Here is a 23910-nt window from a genome sequence, read left to right as displayed (position 1 = left end):
GGGGGGGGGGCGCGGAGAGGAGGCGAGGTGGGTGTGGAAATCATGCCTGAAGTGACATCCAAATCTGCTTCATCACACAAAAGAATGCCTGCAGTACCCCAGGGACAAGAAGATACTCAGAGTGTCTTAAATGAGTAAAAATCAAATATTCACCTGAATCAAATATTACTTTCTTCCTCCCATTACCTAGAAGGTATTTTGAGTGAAATACATTATAAAACGAAAGCTATTACAGAGCATCTCAGAAATATTCACTGTAAAAGTGTCAGGCCTAAGAGTGATACAAAACTATTCAAAATAAACCAGTCTGCCACATTATCAGCAAAACCCCATCTTTTCTGGGCCCCCAGCTGTGAAAACCTTCTGGCTTTTGTAGTACAAAAAAATCAGCACAGCTGACATCCTGACTCTGCAGCCGGCAGAGAGATTACCTTTGCTAAGAGAAAACAGATATGGTTTCACTTGTCAATATAAATGGTTGACTCCACAGGCCTGCAGAAGCGAAGTGGAACACATGTGACTATGTGGGCTACAAACAGCTGAAGCATAATGCCAACTCAACACAGAGAGAAGGAACTCGGCACCCAACACGACAGTTTAGCTCTGCCCAGTTCTCCAGGAGCAAACCAGATTGCAAGGAGGCCAGAATTTCACTTCTGGTATTTTATTCTTAATTCCATTATGTGCAAGAACCAGTCCTTCAGTATGCAAAATAAATATGCCAGCATATATGTCTGGGTTATTTCTATATGTGGTTGAAGACTGGCTTTACTGAGCAACAGAAGTATCTTTTAAGTGCTTGCTTTGTGTTAAGAGTGTACACAAAAAAAAAGCTAAAAAGGGTAAACAACTTTAAAGGATTTTCTCGCTGTTCTGCTCACAGCGATACATTACACTAATCCAAATACCCTCTAAGCTTAGTGAGTAGGAAACATGCCCTGAAACAATTGCCACTGCACACCAAAATTGGACTTTCAGCTTCTTGAATTTAATTTTCATTTCCCAAGTCTTAGCTCAAGAGGAAAGAAAGCTCACAAAAAAGCACTTTAGATTCAAAATTACATCCCTTCAACTCCCTAAAAACGAAGACATTTTCAGCATGTAAAAAGCAGAATTTACGCTTATTTGCCAAGAATTAAAAGAAGAATTAAATATAACACCGAGCAGTTAATTTTAGAAGGGAATTTTTCTAATATACTGATTTGGAAGGAAGACCATTTTCACTGCTTTAGGTCACTTGGCAGTCTCTAGCTTGTGAAGTGTATTTCTAGGCCAAAGCTAAGAAAAATTTTACACACAAGTTGCCTGATATTAAAATATATTTTGTTTACCTATAAGACCTGTAGGTTAGAAGGAAATTTTACTACAGTACTGACCAATGCATTTGTTTCTGCACTGTGATAAAATTATCAAATGTTTCTTCAATCTTGTACAAAAAGGGTTTGGGTTTTTTTGGGGGGTGATAGGTTGTTGAGAAAAAGACACCATTGTCTTTCAAAAGTGGCAAGATATTTTAACCCAGAAAACCTGACGTTTCAGCTCCTCCTTAGCGTGCACTCCCGCCGTGGCCCAGCCTTGTCCATCCCCTAGGCCTGTGTCCTCCCTCTTCACCATGCCCTCAAGCTGGCTGCTCCAAACGCTTGTTGGGCCCTCAAGGAGCCGAACAAGGGGTGAGAGAGGGGCTAAAAATAATCCTTCTTAACTACGTGAGGGGATAGAGAAGGAGAGAACTGAACCAGACTGGCTCTCAGATGCGATCCGCCATACAGGGCCGCCCCCCAGTTTTAATGGGAGAACTAAGGTTTGCTACACAACGTTTGGTTAAGGGGGAAGCTGCCATGAACTCGCCACCAGTCACACAGCGCGAGGCCTTCATACGAGTATTCCCATCTACCCACCCAAGACAGAAAATTATGGACTATGTAACTGAATGACACAAACTTTTCCTCTTCCCTGTTTGATTTAAATAGGCCAGTATTAAATGCATGACCTTGAAAGAAACTGTTTTATTACTCTGTGCTTCCAGAATGAACACAGGTCCTCTGCATAGTGTAAATAAATGCACAAACACCACTTAAAAGAAAATATTTTCAAATATCAAGATTTACGGGGGTGATATTTTCAAATAATCAAAACGTGACTGCCCTTTTCAAAATGTAAATAAAGATTTCTTTTCAGATAACGGTTTTGAAATACAGTTGGCATGGAACTAAGTTTTTTAGTTAAAGGAAACTGATAAAGACACAAAATAGATTGTATAATTGTAAAACACTGGTATGACACCTTTTAACTCTCACTTTAAGTAAATTAAAAAAGACAAACAAAAAAACAACCTCTATTCACTTCAGAAGTGTATGGTTTTGTAGAAAACCTCCGAAATTGAAGCTTAAGTCATCGGCACAGAATAGTGACCAGGAAAGGGTAACTATCAAGAGCAAGGACATGATTTCCTGCAGTCAATCTGGTTTCTCTGTTGTATTTGAAAAATAATCATCTAGCAAACCCCACAGGTGTTGAAAAACCTCCATGCACAACAGTATGAGCACAAAAGTAAGGATACTTCTTTGTTTTTACTAGCTTAGTGTTACCTTCACTATCGATGCCTGTCAAGAGTTCAAGGAGCATCTGGACGATGCTCTTAGACATATGATTTAGTTTTAGGTAGTCCTGCAAGGAGCAGGAAGTTGGATTCAATGATCCTTATGGTTCCCTTCCAACTTGAGATATTCTATGATATGTGAAGATAAGGCAAGACATTGATCACGATATCAAAGATCACTTTAACAAGATTCTAATGTGTCAAAAATAGTTCCTCACTACAAGAATATATTAAAAAAAAAAAAAATGCTCCAAACATTAGATACTAAGTCTTATTAAAACCTTGTTAGACACTAAGCAAAAACTACTATTTGCTGAAGGATTATTTTCCTCAATCGTCTATTGAATAAACTTCTGCCTTCAGCCCTGCTGCATTGTTTCCAAGGTTCTTGTCCATATCACCCTGCACCCTTTGCTGGCCAACTCAGTCCACCACTTCTTCACTTGTCTGTGGGTCATCATCTCCCTCCCTCATCACTCCTAGTTTAAAGCCCTCCCCACAAGGCTGGCCAGCCTGTTGGCAAAGATGCTTTTGCACCACTTGGTCAGGTAGATTCAAATCTCTTCTGAGCAGTCCTTGATCCTCAAAGAGGGTCCCCATGGTTGTAAAAACCAAATGCCTGTTGTGACTCAGCACCAGCTGTGCAACCAGCTGTCGACCTCCAGGATCCGCACATTTCTTCTCAAGCCCTCTACCCACACTGGCAGGATCAAGGAGAAAACCCTTGGCCTCTATGCCCTTGTTCCTCAGCCCCTGAGCCATATAACCATGCTTGACAGGCGCTACATCTCCCTGTTCCAGTATCCAGGGTGCCCATGTGGAAGAGCAGCAAGGGGATAACAGTCCAAGGATTTAACAAATCCCAGCAGCCTCACCACAACACTACGGATCCAAATCTCTCTCCTAAAAAAGAAAGCGCGTGAGAAAGAGTATGTGCAAAAATGTAATTGCACCTTAAGTAATGACCTTGGATTTAAAAATACAGGAAGGAGGAACAATTGGGAAGTATATGTTAATTTTTAGAACTATATTAAGGCACCTCTAGGTGTTTTTTTCTCAACACGCTCAAAAAACAGAAGTTACCTCCCTTTCTCATACCTCACCAAAGACACTGCAAGAAGACTTTCTCGTAAGAATTAGTCACCTTTCCAAATCTTGAACAAAACCAGATTTTAAAAAAATGAAGAAAATTCGAGCTTTCCCATTTTTATATCAACAAAATACAGTGGTTTAAGAACTTGGATTTAAACCATTTCATCATTAATTATTTCTTAACAGGAAATATGCAGGTAGATTATACTCCAAAATAACAGCAGGCATAAATACATTTTTAAAATAACTCAAGTGGCAAATAGGTATCTTCCTTGTGTTTTTCTTTGAAAAAGAAGCAGTATCAGAGATTTTGGGTAGTAGTTACATGAACGTAACACTGCAAAAATTGCAAAGGAAAGCCATAACCTAAAGTAGGATCACCTTCCCCTGCCCCAGTAACTCAGAAAGCCGCAACTCAGTAAAAAAAGGGTTTCATCAATAATGGTTATTGCAAAACATTTTTACACTTTGTGGCATAAAAGGTTTCTCCCTCCTTCAAAGAAATTCAGTAAATACAAATTCAACAATATTCCTCTGGCACTACCACTAAAATACACTTTAAAATACTTCATTTTAAGAGACAGACTTTGCCCATCAACTCTCAACAACTTCAATTCTCATGCAAGACAATTATCAGGAAACAACAGAAAGCTAAACGCTAAATTTTGATATCAAAATCGTAAGTCAGGAACAACTACCTTTTCAGAAAGTACTATTCCAGGGACTTGTTCACCTAACGTCTAACTATGGGCCCAAATCTGTCAGACCTTCCTTTCAGCAGGCCACTGTAAGTCTCTCAAGTATAAACCAAATGTGAACTAGTAGATAATTGTCAACAAAATTACTTTCTAAACATGAAAAAATCCTAGATACTTCTCCATGTTCCAGCAAAAAAATCATCCTAGAGCTGAAGAACACTGAAACGTATACAATACTTTTCAGAATATTTTTAAGAAAGCAATTTCAGAACATCTATTATAATCAATTTATGATTTTGCCTGAGGCATCTGAAGAGAAGCAAAACAAGGATCCCTTTCCCACTTTCACTAGTTACCTTACCAACCACAAAATGCAAAATCTAAAGAGAAGATTAACTGATTTCTGAAATATTCTAGCTTTCAGTCATTTTTCAAGAAACTGTCTAAACTGAACCCTAAAGATTGTCATAAAATCTGCAATAAATAACACAAAACAATACACCTAATTAACACTAAAGCAATACAACACAAGTCAGGAGAATCTCAAAAAAGCTAAACAAACCGAATCCATTCCAGTAACAAGGGAAAATTACACAACGATGTCTTCAACACAAACAGAAACTGCTCCCATTCACTGCTTGCTTTGACTTCAGCATCTATTATCAGGAATGGAGGAGCAGACCCTTACCAAGATGATAATTTCCCTTTCACAGTATTCATATGCACTAAACAAGATCATGGTGCTTTATGATGATTTTCACAAAGAAGGCGATTTGAAAATCATTAGGAAGCCTATTCTTCTTCAGACATCATATACGCTCTCTCAAAGTCTTCAGCAAGTATGCAGTCAGTACCCACACAGATCATTCTGTGCAAGAACGCTGAGGAGACAGGAAGTCTGACATTTTCTTTGATGGCTTCTTCAGAAGCAACCAATTTTGTGATGCTGATGATGGTGAGAATTACAACTCCAGATATTCCAAGCAAGAGGCTTTACTAAACTCACCATTAAAGCCTGCTCAGCTTTTCACAAAGGTGAATGCCTTCAGAGCAAAATTTGTCAGCCGCCTCTGTGTAAATGGCATTACGTCAATGTAAAAACAGAAACATCTTCCCATGATTTTGCTTCTTATTCTGTTATTTTGTTTTCTAAAAGCAAAACAAGAGAACAACAATGCTTTCCTCCATGCTATAAGCCAACACAGAGGCACTCTCACAAAAACTACTGTGCAGAGTTACAATTGCACCAGTATGAAATGGACCATTGTAACACATGTACGAAGCCAGCAAGCTGAAACATTAACCTGCATGTTCAATAACTTTCCCATCTCAGAAGGGAATAACCAAGTCTCAGAGGCAAAACATTTTGGAAATAAAAATTACAAAACCAATTGTTTATCCAAAGATGCCCAGAGAGATGACATTTTAATTGCTTATTTTCAGGCTTTAATTGCTTATTTTCAGGCAACTGTTCAGTCTGCATTTAAAATGTCTAAAATTGGCATTCAAATTGCACTGACCACTGTGAGGGGAAAAACAACAACAGCAATAACAAAAAAACCTACCCAAACCCTGAAGAGCTACCGATGTTAATGAATGGCAGAGGCCAATTTCATCAGTTGCCCCACAAGTGGCATATGAAGGTCCTCTAAAGCAAGAAGCACGCTACAAGAAAATAAGGATGCATGGTTTCATTCAGCAGCAATAATACCAGAATGTTTATGCAGTTGTGAGGTAAATACACTTTAATGAGCGCATATTTTAAACCCAATCAGAGCACCTGATCTCACTGGGGCTTCCAGACATTGTAAGGGCTATCATTCACAGCCTGACCTCAGCGAGTTCTGGCTACCAGGCCACAGAGTGGTTTGTTATACCAGTTCCTTCAGATGCCACCTTCAGATATTGGTGCTCTCCCCTGGAGCACACTTAGACTCTAACTCAGCCCAGACTGTAACATGCAGATGTGGATACTTACATATGCGATCTTACTTTGGTAAAGTGATGCGGCTAGTTTCTAACATGTCTTGGTGATTTCATATGCAACAAGTACAGGTAAAATATTACATTTTTTTCCCACATATCAAGAATTTAACACACTCCTAACTGTCAGAAATAGTCACCTCGAGTTAACTATTGCTGCTTACCACAATGAGCCAGTGGTAAGACAAACCTTGAGAGCCCAAGGAAATGACTCAGATCTCACACTCAGTGCTTCTTCAGTCCCAGGTGACACCTGATTCATCAGCAAATACACACTATTACTCACCTGGAAATAGGGGAGGTTTTCCTGTAGAGCTAATTGCTTCCATTTACGTACACCATAAAAAAACCACTGTGATCAGAAAGCATTTATCAAAAGTCTCTTCAGATGTTCAATATGATAACATACATGCTCCATAATATCAGTGTTTCACAAGGCTGTCCTCATACCTTTTGAAAAGTATGAACAGATAATCTAATCACTGAATAAGATGCCATCTGCACTATACATAATACTGTTCTTCAGGAGCACTTTTTGTTTTGTTGTTTTTTAAAATGGAACAGTTTACAGGGGCAGTATTGTTTTAAACAGTTGTAGCTACCATTTTCCAAATAAATACAGTCAAACAGAGAAATCAAACCTGAGAAAGACCAGGCAATAGGAATCTCCAACTGACTGTAAAAATAAACTCCATCTTCTGTACTACCAAAGTAAAGAAATGTCAGAAGTTATGACAATGAAAGACTCATGTGCATGTACAGATGGAAGAAATGGTAATACCAGAAATAAGACCACACCTGTGAGCAGCCACCTTATCACTCAGTGAGCCAAAAAGCAAATAGAAACCGACATTCAAAAGGATGATTCAGTTATCAGAGTTTGATTCATTAATGTGGTTCTAGTAAAAACCCTGCACACCTTCAGGAGAAGAAAAGTATCATGGTGGGGGGAGGCAGGAACAAGGATATATCTATATCATGTTGAAATTCAAGACCTATATGTCAAAAAAAAAAGTTATTTAAATAAGTGCTACTTTTGCACCACTTACAGTCATCATCTGTGCAAGCCCCAGGCTCTGTGGAGGAGAGTGGAGCACTACCAGCAAGCACTTCTATTCACTGCCTGGGTCTGTCTCAAACTTTCTTATCTTCTTCAATTTCCACCTTTTCCTTCAGTGCCTAATTTTCAGATCTTTCCTCTTTTTTAGCTATTTAATTAAAAAAAAAAAACAAACAACCTTCGCTTAGCCAGCCAGCATTGCCTTTCTTCTGTGACCACTCAACACTAACTCTGTACTGTTAAGAGTTACTATATACAGGCTGGTATCAATTTGTCAAGTCTTTGTGAAGCTGTGACCAGTATCCATCTTTCTAGCAAGGTTTCAAGAAAGCAAGCGTCATCATCCAACTAGAAAGTGCACTTCATGCCTCTTCTCTATTTAACGTGGATTTGTCTTGAAAGAAAAAGGCCTCATCTCCAGTATTTTTTGGTCAATTATCCCAAAGTGCAGTATTGAAGTATAAAAGTATAAAAGACCGTCAAAAGTAGGGTACATTTTGTGCTCAACAGAAACCTCTGTGTCTGCAGTGAAGGGGTGATAACGCATTGGTAAAGTGACAGCCATACTTAATACATAGCATTTGAAATGCTTAGCTGTTCTCATCTTTTTATTAAAGGCAGATGACAGAACAGTTTTAACAGTAATTGTTCTCCATGGATAGAAGGTGAGTGGGAACAGCCTGCTTGAATTTACCAAGGGCAAATGGTATCTGACCAACCTGATAGCCTCCCATGACGAAATGACTGGTTCTGTGGAGGAGGGGAAAAGCATGATGTCATATACCCTGACTTTAGCATGGCCTATGACACAGCCTCCCATGGTCTGCCACACTACCCTTACAGTCAAACCAAGAAAATAAGGTTTGGGTAGGTGGAATACGAGGGGTGGATAATTGGTTGGACCACCAGGCTCAGAGGATTGTGATCAATGGCACAAGGTCCATCTGGCAGTCAGTCAGCAGCCGCATCCCTCAGGGATCAACGCTAAGGCCAATATCATTTAATGTCTTTAATAAAGACCCAGATAAAAACAAACCGAGAGAGTGGTCAGTACACTGAAAGGCAGAGCTGCTGTTCAGAGGGACTCTGACAGGCTACAGAAATAGACTGACAAGAATCTCATGAAGTTCAGTAAAGGCAAATGCAAAGCCCTGCATCTGAAATGGGATAACCCCATTCACTAGGATCGGCTGGGGGCCAACTGGACAGAAAATAGCTTTGCAAAAAAGATTTTGTTTATTTTTTTGCATCCATTTAAGTTAAATGACTGTAAATGATTGTATTGCAGATGTTTGGAACTGATGAGCAGCTCCTGAAGTACATGGCAAAGAAAGGCACTATTAGCAAAAAAGGCTTAACCCCAGTTAAGTTAAACTCAGGCATTTGAGAGAAAAGATGCGCATGAGTCCCTATATAGCAACAAGAAAGGGGTTTGGAAGAACAGATACGTACTTAGAGTTCTGCTGACAAATTTTCTCCCCTTGTTCTGCTTTGCTTCTTCTGTAGACTTTAAAGATATTTTGCTTGGAGTTAATACTGTCACCAGAGATGACAGCCTGCCAAGGGAAAAGTTGTGGCTAATATATCAGTTTAAAACCACTTGAACAGTCACAGCTGGTCACAGAGAGTTACAGAAAAATGAGCAATGAAGAACTTGGGACTGATTTGTCCCCAGAGGTAAAGGTTTCTGGCCTCAAAACCAAAATGGGCGGGCTGTATGAGATACTACAAAAAGAGCTCAGATACTACAGTGTCTCAAACACAGGCAAAAAAAATGCAGTCAGACAATACTTTAGAATTATACCCCATCAAAAATGTCAAAAGACTTTACAATGCTGGGGGGGGGGGGGGGGGGGGGGGGGGTGGGGGGAAATCAATGTACATAGCTTTTACAGTGATGATGTCAGTAGGTTTGATTTTGGTTTGGGTTTTTTTTTTGTAAATCATCCATAGCAAGAAAAAAAAAGTAAAAATCAATTGCCATGGGTGAATAAATGAAGTCAATTTTGCAAGGTTGACAAGTTATCATACTATCCACATGACAGTAGCAATGTTGGCTACTGAAGAGCCCAGGTAAATAACATGATATCAACTCCCAGCTATAATGCATTTCTCAGTGATTAACAAATAACATGCCTGGATTCAGCTAAAACAACGTTACAAAAATCCAAGAAACTAACGACTAAACACACCTGTGTCCTGGTTTTGGTTGGGATAGAGTTAAATTTCTTCCTAGTGCTGTGTTTTGGATTTAGTATAAGAAGAATGTTGATAACACACTGATGTTTTCAGTTGTTGCCAAGTACCCTCCTAGTCAAGGACATTCAGCTTAAGAAAAAAAACCAAACAAAATAAAACAAGCGTTGGGAGGGAGCACAGCCAGGACAGCCAGCCCAGCTGGCCAACGGGGTATTCCATACCATGTGACGTCATGCTCAGTATATGAAGGGTAGGCGTGATCCAGGAAGTACCGATCACTACTTGGTTATCAGTCAGCGTGGGTGGTGAGCAATTGCATTGTGCATCACTCATTTTGTATATTCTACCATTATCATTATTATTTTCCCTTTTCTATTCTATTAAACTGTCTTTATCTCAACCCATGAGTTTTTCTCACTCTTACCCTTCCGATTCTCTCCCTGCCCCGCCGAGGGGGAGTGGGGAGTGAGCGAGCGGCTGCGTGGTATTTGGCTGCCTGCCAGGTTAAACCATGACAACCTGATAGATACTTACACCACTTTTATAAAAGGACTGTGGTAGTAGTTACTTATCAAAATTTGGTTTTGCACATCTTTTATGTACACTGACATAATGACACAATTAATCAAGAACCTCACTGAAATGAAGTTCTACACAGTCCACGATGAGCAAATCATACAGCCTAATAAGCTCATGTTACCATCCCACTGCAATAATTATTCACATACACATACACACCCGCCATCTTCCAAGTATTTGCAGGCACAAAGTAGCTTTGTAGCAGAGAAATGAGTTAAAAGCTGTAGGACTTCACGACAGTTCAACAGCTCATTTTCATCAGCATATAAAGGTCTCCAGCTCAAAGCTGTAGTGTAGGTTATACTAGGTTTGATTTAAAGGAAAGGTTGCTCACTTAAGTAGAATCTTTTTTAATACATAAGTTCCATCTCAAGGCTAGTCACATGACCTTTCCAAAGTAACATTCCTTGAAAATAAATCCTTAGAAAAAACAAATTCTCTGATAACCTCAGTGCAAAATTAGAGGTAAACACAGTTACTAGAGAAGACAGCTCAAGGCAAACTTCTCCTTGTATTATCAACACCCAGTCTATCCCTGAGTCACAATGGGCTTTTTGTTTGTTTGCCACGCAACCTTCCTCCCCCTGAAGGAAGATACACATGCAAAACATACTGATTACACATGGAATCCTTCATATCTATAGGTAGATATAAATATAAATATAAATACACACAAATATATCAGGGTCCATAATTATGGTGTGGTATGGAGAGGATGAGGTAGAACGGGCAAACTGGGTTTCATCTCCTGTCCACAAGACCAGGCTGTGGAGAGACTCCAACTCTTCAAACTATACTGCTGCTGTTTTTCCCAAGGTTTTGTTCACACATAGCCCACAGCAAATCCCATTACATTAATGTGCAAAATCTATGTTAATGCACTACTTGGCTGGCAATTTTAAGTGCACAAACGTCATGCAGTTAAAAACTGCATTTCCCTCAGCAACTGTTACTTAGTAACGCTATGCACATAAATAGAATTTTACATTACTGCATATGTGTTGTGAAGGCTAAAATCCATGCCTCAATTCTATAGCCAAGCAGGAATTAAAGGAGTTGAACAGAGAATTTAACGGGAGAGAGAAAAACCTATGCATGAACAAAGAGGTATTTCCACTGCCATTCTCTTGCTGGTATTTCATCATAAAAAAGGAGCAGGTACAACTTCAAAGAAGTTAGACTTTGTCCAGACTTTCTGGTGTTACTCATATATTGTGCAGTACAGACTTCAGACAAAGCACAACAGACTATGCAAAGCTCTTCACCTTCTCCCCTAGAGGTAGTATGATCCATTGGCTACCTAACTTCTATGTAGAATTGGTACTGCCAGATCCACAGTCAAAACATTACTAAAACAAGCTGTGCAAAACAGATCCAGGGCTGAAGAAAATGGGTTGAGCGTGATGGATTTTTAAAAAAAAAAAAAAAAAAAAAAAAAAAAAAAAAAAGGCAGATTAGAATTCATCAACTCTAAATACAACAACTTAAATAGCTGTATTGTATTAACTTACATATTTGATCCTTCCCATATACAGGCTACTTGTGAATTGACTGACAGCCTATTCAAGCCGCTTGAATAACTATCAACATGGGACTTCAGAATCACTTTAGATCAAGAGACTGTCTTTTCAGCATTGAACAAAATCGGTGGCTTACTGGAAATACCTAGGCATCTTTTTAATTCAATTCCCTGCCATTGCAAAGGACATATTATCATTACTCTGCTTTGTCCCATCCTTTGCCTCTAGCACCCCACAGTTTTACCTCCTAAAATGATTTATTGTAACAAAAGTGGATTACCTTGACACAAAAGCAACTAAGTTACATATATTGCATTTCACAAACAAACAGATTCATATGAAGAGGTTACACATAAACTGTAGTTGCAATTATTACACTGAGTAATAGTGTATAAGCATATAGATCACACTGAGTAATAGTGTATAAGCCTGTAGAAATGCAATATCATTTGCAATTCTACTAGCAAGTTTACGACCCCTTAGAAAAACAGTCTAGCACATATTCTTAAGTGCAGCATTCAAATAATCATTTCCCATTGCTTTCTAAGAATTAAAAATAATTATCCTAAAAAAGGATGCCGGAAACTCTAGCGAACCAAAATACTCTCCCCTCAAAATCCCACCCCTCCCCCCCAACTCTTCTCCTGTAATAGGTCACTCAACAGATACAAGTTCTCTTTGCAAAATCCCAGAGAATCAATCCTTCAAAATATGGGTTCCTGCTTGAAGTTTTTCCTCCATTGCAACCACATCTCAATACCAACAATGTTGTAACAAGCAAGATGTCCTAACTCAGACCAAGAAGTCTTTACTCCTGTTAAGCATCAGGCAATTTTTTCTTTTAAGAAACAAAAAACAGCCAGGAACCATTTCAAGGTTTGAAACTAACCATGCTAAACCGTGACTAAGAGAAGTCCAGATGCTCAGAGATGTCCCTGAAGTCCTCATTTTCTTAAAGCCACAAGACCCAACTTGCCAGCACAGCAGCAGAATTGAGAATTGAGCAGGAGACTTGGCCAAGTCTTACTCAGTGATTGGGACAATTAGCTGGCCATCTGGCTCTCTGCAAGGAAGAAAGCAGCTCTGCCCCTGCTCAGCCAGCCCACAGTTCATAGCCTAATTGGTTAAAGCAAGCTGCTCAGGGCAAAAAACAGAACTTGTCAACTGCTGAGACCAGTGCTCAGAAGCTGGGATCGAAGCCAAGCCCTCCCTGCTCCTGGTGGAGCCATCTCCCTTGTGGGCTCCATGTAAGACATGTTCAGAAGGTCTCCTGTCCCTTATGTACAGCAGCAGGACAAATTAGAAGTGATTAAAGACACACAATTTAGTTGATACAAAGTCTATGTGGCAAGCCCTGTAAACTTCCAAAATACCACAAATCTTTTATTCTCCCATGATCAGGCGACTCAACAGCCACAATACAACATTATTACAGTATTAACTGAATTATGCTATTGCATTATAAACTCTTTCTGCAAAATCCCAGAGTAGAATCCAATGCCTGAAAGATCTTGGCATCCACTGACAGGGATGAAGGCATCCACTGACAGGGACCTTTTGGCCTCCTTTCTCCCAAGCTCCACAAAACTTTCATTTTCAGATGTTTCTATCGATCCTTATAGGGCTATATAAGACAAGACACCGGAGGAAAGGAAAAGGGTGCAAGAGGCGGAAGTGGTAAATCAAAGAAATTCCAGAATGGAGTTATGTTCCCTCCCCTCCCAAGAAGATTGCAGGAAAGGAAAACACAAAGCACTGAAATCAAAACGAGGAAAAAGTGTCAAAGCTTAATTTTAAATAGGCATTTCACCTTTCTTTTTTTCCTACTTACCAATACTCTTACTTATAAGGCAAGAAATTAGCTGAAGGAAATATAAAGAAAAACCTCCTCTTAAGAATTATATTTTCCTGAAATATTGAATTGCAGGAAAAAAATCAACATTAAAATTTGTCAGGTAAAATGAATCTGCAGGAATCCTAAGGCTAAATGTTGCAGATCCGCATTCTCAGCACCTACAAATCAACATGCTTTGTTTAAGTCAATCTGAATGCAATGGATTACAGTGGTTCAGATCCAACTCAAATGAAATATATTACATCAGTTTTCTCAGAACACAGATTTGATTCTGAAAGAAACTGAAGATTAGCACCACATCATACGAGAGGACCTCTCTCTATCAGCAAGTATCCTGCAGCATAAGGCAAGTTATTTCTTTCAGCAGAAAAAACTAAGTTTTAGTCTTCATTATGCAGAGCTTTTGACCTAGAATCTCATCTCATGGGACCGAGCTCTAGAAGTAACATGGATCGTCCCAAACATACTGAGTTTTCTGTGTAGCAGTGTACTAAAAGACAAAACAGTTGTAACTTTATGCAGTGGGTCTCCCCTACTGTGAGCTCTGAATCCTTTCTTAGAACACTAAGATGTATTTATCTATACTAGCACTATGTATTTGTTAAATACATTAAAGACATTTACTTTTTTAAATCAATACATAGTAGTAGTAACTATTGAAATATCTTTAATATATTTTATGAGATATAAACATTCCTGAACTGTTACAGGCACTGACTCGAGATTCTCAGAGTCTCACATTCGCGAACCTTTCATCTGCCAAGTCTCAAAAAACCAGGATTGTCTGGAACTTCAGACATTGGGGGGCGGGGGGGGGGGCAAGAGACTGATTATTCAGGCTTTATCACTGTTCACCATAAGGCAAGTTTCATCTGCAGTAGAAAGCTCTGACTCAACATGAAGAAAATATTTAGCCTCTAGTTCACAGGGAACATCAGAATGGACAGCCAGACTCCCCAGGGTGGAAGGCTACTGGGCTTGCCTTTTGAAACTCATATTGTGAGCACATTTGCAGCCATACCAGGATATAAGCAGAGTATCTATACTTGAATATACACTTGCATTTTTTTTTTCTTTAAATATACACTTGTACTTTTTTTATATATGGACATGTGCACACAAGGAATTAAAGTGGGATTTAAAGTTTTTGCACACAGTTCCACTTCACATTGACAAATTTTAGCCATGTTTCCCCAAAAGAATTCAACAACAATTCTTCTGTTTTCCACATAAAACCAATTTTTTAACAGGTACAAGGTATAAATGCAAAAAAGCAACACAACTTTATGACAAAACAATATATAAATGATGATGATAGCTGGTCATAAAAATAACAGGAGAAAGTTTTGATTTTCAGCTTTCAAATACTGGCAATAGCACTACTGGATTGCTTTGTAAAGCAATGTACTGTGATAGGCTGGGATAGTTGCTGAAAGTCATATGTCAGCTTAAAGGGAGTGAACTGGCTGGAAGAGAAAACCATTTTTCAAGTGGATATGTGTTGTCAGAAAAGTGCAAATTTCCTCTCTTTTCTTCTACGTTCCCACCTTCCTGATCAGACTGGCCATCTCTTCACTGTTTCTGAGCATGCAACTGCACTGTTAGCAATTAAGTTTTATTTCTAATGCCTCAGAAAAATCAAAACATGGCACTGAATTAAGACTGCATCAGAGATGGAGTTGCTGGCAGAAAGTAGTGTGCAGACAGAAACTGGGTGTAAGAAGGAGTAGAAGGAAGATAAAGGGAGGAAAGAAGAGGGGGGGTGTGAAAGGCTGGGAAAATGTGCTAGACACAAGACAGTTATGACCACAAAACCAAAAAAAAAAAAACCAAACCCCAAACAAAAAAACCCCACTCAGTTTTCAATGTAACAGTCTCGGATACTACCTTTTAACTGAGACATTTCCAGTATATTTTGATTTCCATAACTCATCTGAAAACCTCAGCACTACCAGACAGTGAACCCAATCCTGAAGCTCTTACACAAAACAGGAATACCTGGGGACCCAAAAATGGTGACTATCATTTTGATAATAAGCGACTTGTTTAAGGATAGATGTTATCGGTGATAGACTTGCTAAGATTTCTGGCTCTTAGGTCTTTTCTGTGGCTTTTGAGCTGCACAGACTTCATGAGCAAGAGGAGTGCCCTCATGCCTCCCTAAATTCATCTTTCAGTTCTAGCTAAGTCCAGCTACACCAACCTGAATGTCATTCTGTGGCAGTGTGACAAAAATGCAAGATTTCCATTATTGCCTCTTCTTGATTATAACTGATGCTCAGAAGTCCCCCTAATTATCCAGGGTAAGTGGTATGCATCTTGTGGCTTTCAGCTCTATGCAAATTTTGGTATTTTTATGGCCACATCCATGGGATGCTGCATTGAAAGATCAGATTGATTTTAAGAGTGAACCTTATCTGAGCAATCAAGAATAAAGTCATATTACTCTGCTTAAAAGTTTTTCAATTTCCTTTTGCAAAAACCTTTTTTTTTTTTCTTCTCTCCAGCAAATGCTACCTAAGTATTTCCATCAACTTAAAGCAGAGGCCATGAGAAAGTCAAGTAGAAAGGAAAAACATTCCGTGACATTTTAGCTCAAAGTGGAAAAATCAGGTTTTGAACTGTAGCCGCAGACAAGTTAAATTTACTCAGTGTACAAATAACTGCAATTACATAAGAAATTCATCTTCAGCTTCTGAAGTGCAAAAAGAAGCTACTGTTAAAGTGATAGTTTGTATGGGAAAGTGCTATATCTTTTTCCTTCTGATGTCTATTTCACACTTGCTGAATTTACAAATGAGAGCAAGATACAACTCACCTTAGAAATGTGGAACTTCTCTTTTCTCACAGCAGAACATTTAGCATCAGACCTGAGCAGAGCTGGGGTTTTGGTTTTGTACCAATGCATAGTGTAAAACCATGACTCACAACCAGTTACACTATCAGAAATACAAGTGTGTGAAACTGGGAATTAAAATAAAACATGGCTCCAGCACTCTTCTTCCCAGCTACTGCCCAGGAGCAGCAAAGACAACAGAACTAGCATTAGGGGAAAATGATGAGGACAAACTTCAAAATGCACTTTTACTGGGGTTTAATACTTTAGTAAGTGCCACAGGACAGATTTACCAGTGACTGTCTTAGATACTGGAAATTCTGCTGTGCTTTGGCCCTGGGTACCCGTAGGTAAAGCTTGGCAATCTCTCTAACAGGGAGAAAGCACTTCACCGTAACTGATTTTACAGATATAACTGCATTCTAAGGGAATACATTACTGCAGAAGTTTTTTAGGCTGTTTTCAAATATAATTAATGGAAATTCTAGTTTGTTACTTTGACCTATCTCACCCACTTTCAGAGCAGGTGATACAACATATCGTCGCATGCTGATCTATGACCACCACAACATAAAAGCACAAAAAGGTTATGTGAGGAAGGAAGAAGATATTGCTCCCTTTTTCAGGACCTCCATGTCACTTACTGCTTCCTCAAGATTAAAGATATAAACAGCTTCGCCTTCTTTTTTCCAGCATGAAGATACTAAGGCAGTGAACAACACGTTCTCAGGCTGAAGTATGGTCTGACTCTTACTAGAAAAGCCATCTCAGCAACTAGAACAGTTCACAGAGAGTTCACAACGAATGGGCAGTGCATTACAACCCTGTTCTTCCAACTGCTTGCTAATTTAAGTGGTACTGTCATTAAACTCACTTGACAGGACATTTATCTAGATCTGTATCAAAGCTAACAAGAAGGGAACTATAGCAAACTATACCACAACAGCACGGTGTCTGAAGCACAAGACCTTAAAAAGTACAGAGTGTACTTCCCTCTTCTAGTCAGTTCTGCAGGCTGAGGGTGGGAGAACAAAGCCCAAGACCCTACCTCCTCCCCAGCCAAAACCACAGCGACTGCACCTCTTCCTTTTACACCCATGCAAGCTCAACCAGCTCAAGACCTAAATCAAGAAACACTAGTACTTAGAAGTTGAGTGCACAAAAGAAAAACATGCTGTCAACTTGTTTCATGTAACCTTTACCTACATATTTACTCACGTTTTCACTGAAAGGCAGATCTACTGACATTCTGCCAAGATTATACAATTCAGGCAACTCTTTAAACACTAGCAGCAGGTGCTGTGGCACTGAGCAGAACTTGCTCCTCACTCACATCTGCCTTGCCTCCCATCTTTAACTCTTCCACCAGTTGCTTTGCACAGAAGCCTCACTACACCTTCAGTGGCCTTCACATACACACAACAAAGGGGAAAGAGCGAATGTAAAAGTACCAGCTCTGATCCAGGGACCGTTTATCTTTCACACATACTTACGATGAGCTTAGCATATTTTAGACACTAGAAAGATTAAATATTATAACCACAATTGATCCTAGTGAAGTCAGCACCTGAAGAGTTTAATGAACAGTCAACTATTCAAACACGACTTGGATTTAGACACATAAATTGTTCCCTTTAACTTTATAGCAGAGCTACTTGCCTACTTAAACATTAGACATAGACTTCCAATACCATACCGAATGATGGTCTTAAGGCTAATTTTTGAGGACAGATGTCATAGCTACCGCATACTTGGCATTCTCAGAGGCTTCAAACAGTACAGTCATTTCTGTATCGCTATGACATCATCTCACTAGCTGAAGCACATTAGTGCCTGAAGGCTCCACTCAAGGTCTCTGAGCACTACTATTAATACAGAATGACACTGCATCTGTCCCAACAAACAACCCAGTTAGACAGTACAAAGGTTAAGAAATGAAATAGAAGGATAGAGCGAACACAAAAGGATTTGCTCAAGGCCAAATCTAGGTTGATGGCAGAATTTGAACAAAACAGACGTCTATCAAATTGGTCTTGCTTAACCTGACTGCCCAGAACTTCCCTTCACACCCTGGGAAGGGATTTGTCTCTTCCAAAAGCAGCACTTCCCTGTGTCAGGCACCCGCTTAACCAGACATTGGCTGGTCACAAGAATTTCTACAGCGTGTAACCTGTAACACTGGCTGGTGAAAACGTTCATCAAATCTCTCACAGAAAACACTGGCGCTCGTAACATTTTAAAGTTTTTCTCTATTTTTCCTTTGCCTTCAGAAAGATATTGGCTTGAGACAGAGTGTTTTAATCAATATATCAAATTACAAAGAACACATCACTATAGCCCCTGTGCTCTTTATTGCTTTACAGCAAAAGGTAAAACTCTGAGAAAACACACAATTGTATTAGAAAATAAAAATAGTGCTATACAACTTTGCTAGGGCAAAAAAGTGAAAAGGCTGCACCCTGATTAATTTATGTATGGTAATAAGACTATTTATTTAAACGTAATAAAATAAAATGCCACATTTGATTTTTTTTCCCAACAGAAAAGCATATCCCAGACTTCAAAATCCATATAATCTGTATGTCAAGTATCTCTCAAGCTGTAAGTATTAAAAAATAAACTTCTATCTTACAAAAATAACACTTCAGAGCAATTAATAAAGCAAATAAAATTACTTCATCTGTTCGGGGTTTTTTTTTTTCCTTTTCCTGATACTTTATGATGCATATGAAGAGGAAGCACCTGGTAAAAACCACATATATGGCTCAGGTCTGTAAGCAGTCTCAACCATGAGAGGTAGGGCATCAGATCAGATCAATGTGAAAACCCTTTTGCTTGCAGATCATTGAGTGTCTATGTGGTGAACAATACAACTACTGAGCCAGCCATCTTCAGAATTTCACCCCCCTCTCATCAGGGAGAGCCAGAAAACTTTATGCCAATGTTATCAAGAGTAAGGCAGGGCGCGAATTTCTGAACATTAGCACGACAATTGGGGAAAAAAGAGGAGACAAAACAGAATCTCCTCAGAAGCAGCACAGAAACCACCTGATTTATTGATACATGCTTATCACAGCAATTTAGCTTGAACTAATTATACTGAGTTCTCCTCAAACACTAAGAACCAGTTAGTTTATCAAAATTATCAAATCAACCACTACAAAAACACATTATAGAATCTAGGTGCATACATAGGGCAATTAAAGGCAAGATTTTTCATATGTTTACTACACAGCAAGACTCGGTCATTGTTAACAGACAGCTTTTAGTTCAAACAAAACATTAAATTGTAGACCGAGTGCCTTATCATCACTACCTCTGCTATCAATTTTGGCCTGTGAGAAAGCAATATACTGTGGCAATTTACATTTCCTAAAGTTTTTCAGAGTTAGGTATCAGAGGTAGCAATTGATTTTGGTTCCTTAGCGTTTATTTACAGCATACCCCAAGTACATCAAGGACATGAAACAGGTAGATGATCCAGCATTTCCAATAATCTAACATGTTCCAGGCCTGTCTAAGTTTCTTAAGCAATCCCTTGACATGGCAGGGCAGTGGGTTTTGACCTTTTATTATAGGTCACAAGCTTGGTTTCCAGCTCCCCATAGCACTATGTGACCTGAGACACATGGAAACCAGGCTCCGTGGTCTTGGTGCATTTGGTAGTTGCTGTGGAATAGATGGGACAATGACGGAAACTTTCCTTCCAACCCCATCTTCCCAAACAATCAATGTAGTTAAGGGACAGTTTTGACAGGTACCAAGAAGGTTCAACGATTTTGGGATGGCAATATACATGCTGGGCAGAATTCTCTGAGGGAGACAATCAAAACAGAGAGTAGCAGATTGTAATACTTACAGGCAGCTTTAGTCATCACAAAAGAGCACGTGGCACTTCATAGCTTAATGGTGCCAAGTTAATGCAGATCAACTACAACTCCGGACACAGAACAATAAAATTTCAGTCGTCTACTCTTTCTACTCTTCTACATTTAGCTCTCCAAGAACTTAAAGAACCTCAGGGCATGAAGAACAGCCCATTCTTTTGTTATTGTTGTTCTTAGATATATTTAAGTAAGTTTAAACCCAAGTATTAACACTAAGAACAAAGTTAAACAAAATAAATACTTACACATTTACTAATGCATTAGCCGACTGCAAAGTCTAATATCATCCAACGTAAAAAGAAAGAAGATAAATTGCTGGGATCATTGAATAGTTTTGATGTATCTTACAGAACTATTAAAAAAAATGCAGATCCATTAAATACATGAGAAAGAAATCTGACAGAAATGAGATGGAGTATGTTATTGGTTTGAGTAAAATGTGAGGGTTTTGTAAATATTTTCAGCATTATTTAGGTCAAATAGACCAACTATTTTTCAAAGCATCCAATTAATTTCACAGTATCTCATTTTTTATTAAATAATCACTGTAGTTTGGCATATTTATAAATCAAGAGAAGAACAATATTTTGAAAGAAGTATCACAGCATGGGAAGCCATCATGTTGTCTTTTGCATATTTCCCAATTTGAAAGCATCCTGGTGCCATGTTAGTCATTTGATGAAATAATTGCTTTCCAGATCTCTATTTCTAATTTTGTAATTCAAATATGCAAATTCACTGAAAGCAAAGCAAAGCTAGATGTGAACTCAAACAAAACAAAACCAAACCCATAGTAATTGCTGTATTACAGGACATTTATTGGACAACCAAGAGTTACGATTCCTACAGTTTGGCAACAGTCTCTCTAATGTCACTATACATAAAATAGCCATCTGGGGAACTGGAGTATCAGTTCAGGAGCCAATACAGCATTTGTGCAGCAAATCTGACATCACAGGTTCAAAGCAGCTGCCTAAAATGATGTTGTTCTTTGGTACTGTATTGTCAGAAAAGGAAATATGGTAAACAGCCTGAAGTTACAAGTAATGAATTTTAGAAAGACCCTTAATGAGATGTTAGCCTCTTTCATTGCAGTTCTATCGCTAAGAGCAAGGAGAGGCACTTCAGCATTTCCATGGTAGTCTCTGCAAGCCTTCAGCAATTGTCTCCCATACCACACTAGAAGACTGGGGGGGGCGAAACAGTTCTAATATACAGCTATATTGAACAACAACCAAAAAAAAAAAGCAAGCTACTTCAGCTAAAAGAAGGGGAAAAAGAAAAAAAAAAATTCAGAAAAAAAAAGGGGAAAAAAAAAAAAAAAAAAAAAAAAAAAAAAAAAAAAAAAAAAGAAAAAAAAAAGAAAAAAAAAAAGAAAAGAAAAAGTATGACAAATGGTTACTATTGCCGGCAAGAACTTGCGAGAACTGAATCAAGATTGACTAGTTACGTGGAATACATAGTAGCACCTTAACCATGTATTTCCTGATTTTAAATCTGTGGTGTTATCATTTCTTGTGACATGATTACTATCTTAGTTGCATAAAGGGAGATTTTGATCAAGCACTGCCTATTTTAAAGTTTAGGGGGTTGGTGTTTCGGATTTTTGTCACTCTAGAAGGATGAGTGATGGACAGAAGACATTACTACAGAAATAAGTTCCCCCTTCAAAAATATTTTAGGTAAATGAACATTTTTTTCATTGCAGAATCAAGTATTTTCCATGAACTAATTAGGAAAAAGAAGGAATTAAAAAAAAAAATTGCAGCAATTCATTTCCTTGTAGGTCTGTTACACACTAAGTGCAAGACTCATGGCCACCTGGCTCTTGTTCACCATTGCAAACTTGCACCTATTGCATCGGCTGCTACAGCTTGAAGAATCTTTTCCTTTTTGAGGCCCCATGTGCCCGACAACTTGCTCATCTGCCACCCAGATGCATCAGACACATGTGATCCCACAGCAGGAGAAAAGTTATGAAGTATTTTTCTAAACAAATTTTGTCCTCAAAGACCAAAGCAGGGGATACGTGGTGCACAACAGTCCATCAAGCTCTGTATACCTGCCGTATGACACCTGCAGGATTTCACACCCTTGGTCAGAAAGGATCAAAATATTTGGCTAAATACATCTGTTCAGAGCATTTGACTTTGCTGGATCTGTACAACCGAGTTTTCTAGAAGGGAAGTCTACAAGACTGGTCACTACAAGACCACAACTTGGGACTCATACTGTTGTTTGTACTGAAACTGAAACTTTGGGCCACAAAACCATTTTGCAAAATACTGCACAAAGACAAAACAAAAACATATGCAGCCAGTTGTTCTCTCTACCTGCTGTTTTCTCCCTATTCCTTCCAGTGTGCTTTTGTATTTTCCTAAAGGAGATGCCAAAGAACTAACAACTGTATGAATTCTAGTTTGTATACCTTTTAGGGATAGCTCCTTATCTGCCACAGCAATGCAAAATACCCACATTCCTCCAGATAAAGCATAGAGCTATCTGTTTACATCATCTGTCCAATGCAAAGGGCAACAGCTTTATACAATGTGGGCTCAGACTATAAACTGTTATTTTTGGGTGGGGATGGGTGGAGGGAAGTTAGCAATACCTAGCAACAAGAAGCATCTTTTTTTTATATATATAGAGAGAGAGAGAGAAAGATGTCTTTTTTTAAGATATGTGTGAATTCTCTTCCGGTACAATGTAGAAAAACAAATAAACGAGATATTATCACAAGGCAAACAGAATACCACATTATGTGCAAAATACACAACCGTGTCAGCAGAGGGTTAGAAAGCAAATACTAACTTTTAATGAACATTTTGACAGGTCTCATCTTTTTTTTTCCTGGGGAGGAGATTTTTAAAGCTGTATCTCCTCAGACTGACAATCTCTTCCTTTAGAATTCTCTTATTTTACGTGTTTCTGTATAGTTTCTTTCTTATGGGTAAAGCCAATGACTGCCCAAATGGAAAGCTGTCAACACACAGACCATAATTCAGCTCACTGGCTCTTTAAAAATTTCTGCAGTATCATGCTCATTTCATTCATTTCCACCATGACTGAGAAGTTTTTTATCAGCTATGGATCTGACACAGGAAAACATCACATCTCATTAAATCCAGCACAGCAAAATCCTGGTTTGGCCACATCTCATAGGATCCTCTTTAAAAGAAGGTGGTCATTTTGTAGAGACAACTACGAAATAGTAATGGCAAAAGTGATCTGGTAAACACACTAATGTACTAAAAAAATATGTATTTCATAACATGCATATTTCTGAAGTGGCCTTGCCTCTTCAGTTTTCTACACTTACCTTGGTTGACTTGTCAGCGCTATGTTCTCGTTTTCCTACATGGTTCCCCATGACGGATCACCAGAACTTCAAATTCTGAAAAGATAAAACCAAAACAGCATTTTTGAAACCAAAACATTTGTACTGAAACACAAATTAAATTTTTCATCTGACACAGAACAAAGAGATAGTTCTCATACAATTTTTACAGTCCAAGGTAAGATCTGTGAAAGATCCTATGGAAAAAAAAAGAAAAAAAAAAAAGGCAAAAAGGCTTATCTGGTCTATTTTGTCAATCTAAGCA

The 23910-nt window shown here is 38.7% G+C and overlaps 1 protein-coding gene across 1 annotated transcript in view; it reads right to left on the bottom strand.

Annotated features, from left to right (window-relative positions):
• Positions 1 to 23702, bottom strand: part of MBP (myelin basic protein) — a 95848-nt gene extending 72146 nt beyond the window's left edge. The window contains exon 1 of the mRNA XM_009578643.1: positions 23628 to 23702. Coding sequence (XP_009576938.1) covers positions 23628 to 23678 — 51 coding nt within the window. The 5' untranslated portion in view covers positions 23679 to 23702. The remainder of the gene's footprint in view (positions 1 to 23627) is intronic.
• Positions 23703 to 23910: the final 208 nt, after the last annotated feature.

Source organism: Fulmarus glacialis, unplaced genomic scaffold (genome assembly GCF_000690835.1).
Source record: "Fulmarus glacialis isolate BGI_N327 unplaced genomic scaffold, ASM69083v1 scaffold39965, whole genome shotgun sequence".
In the NCBI taxonomy this organism is placed as follows: domain Eukaryota; kingdom Metazoa; phylum Chordata; class Aves; order Procellariiformes; family Procellariidae; genus Fulmarus; species Fulmarus glacialis.
The sequence above is the reverse complement of the archived record's forward strand: the minus strand, read 5'-3'. Positions and strand labels throughout refer to the sequence as shown.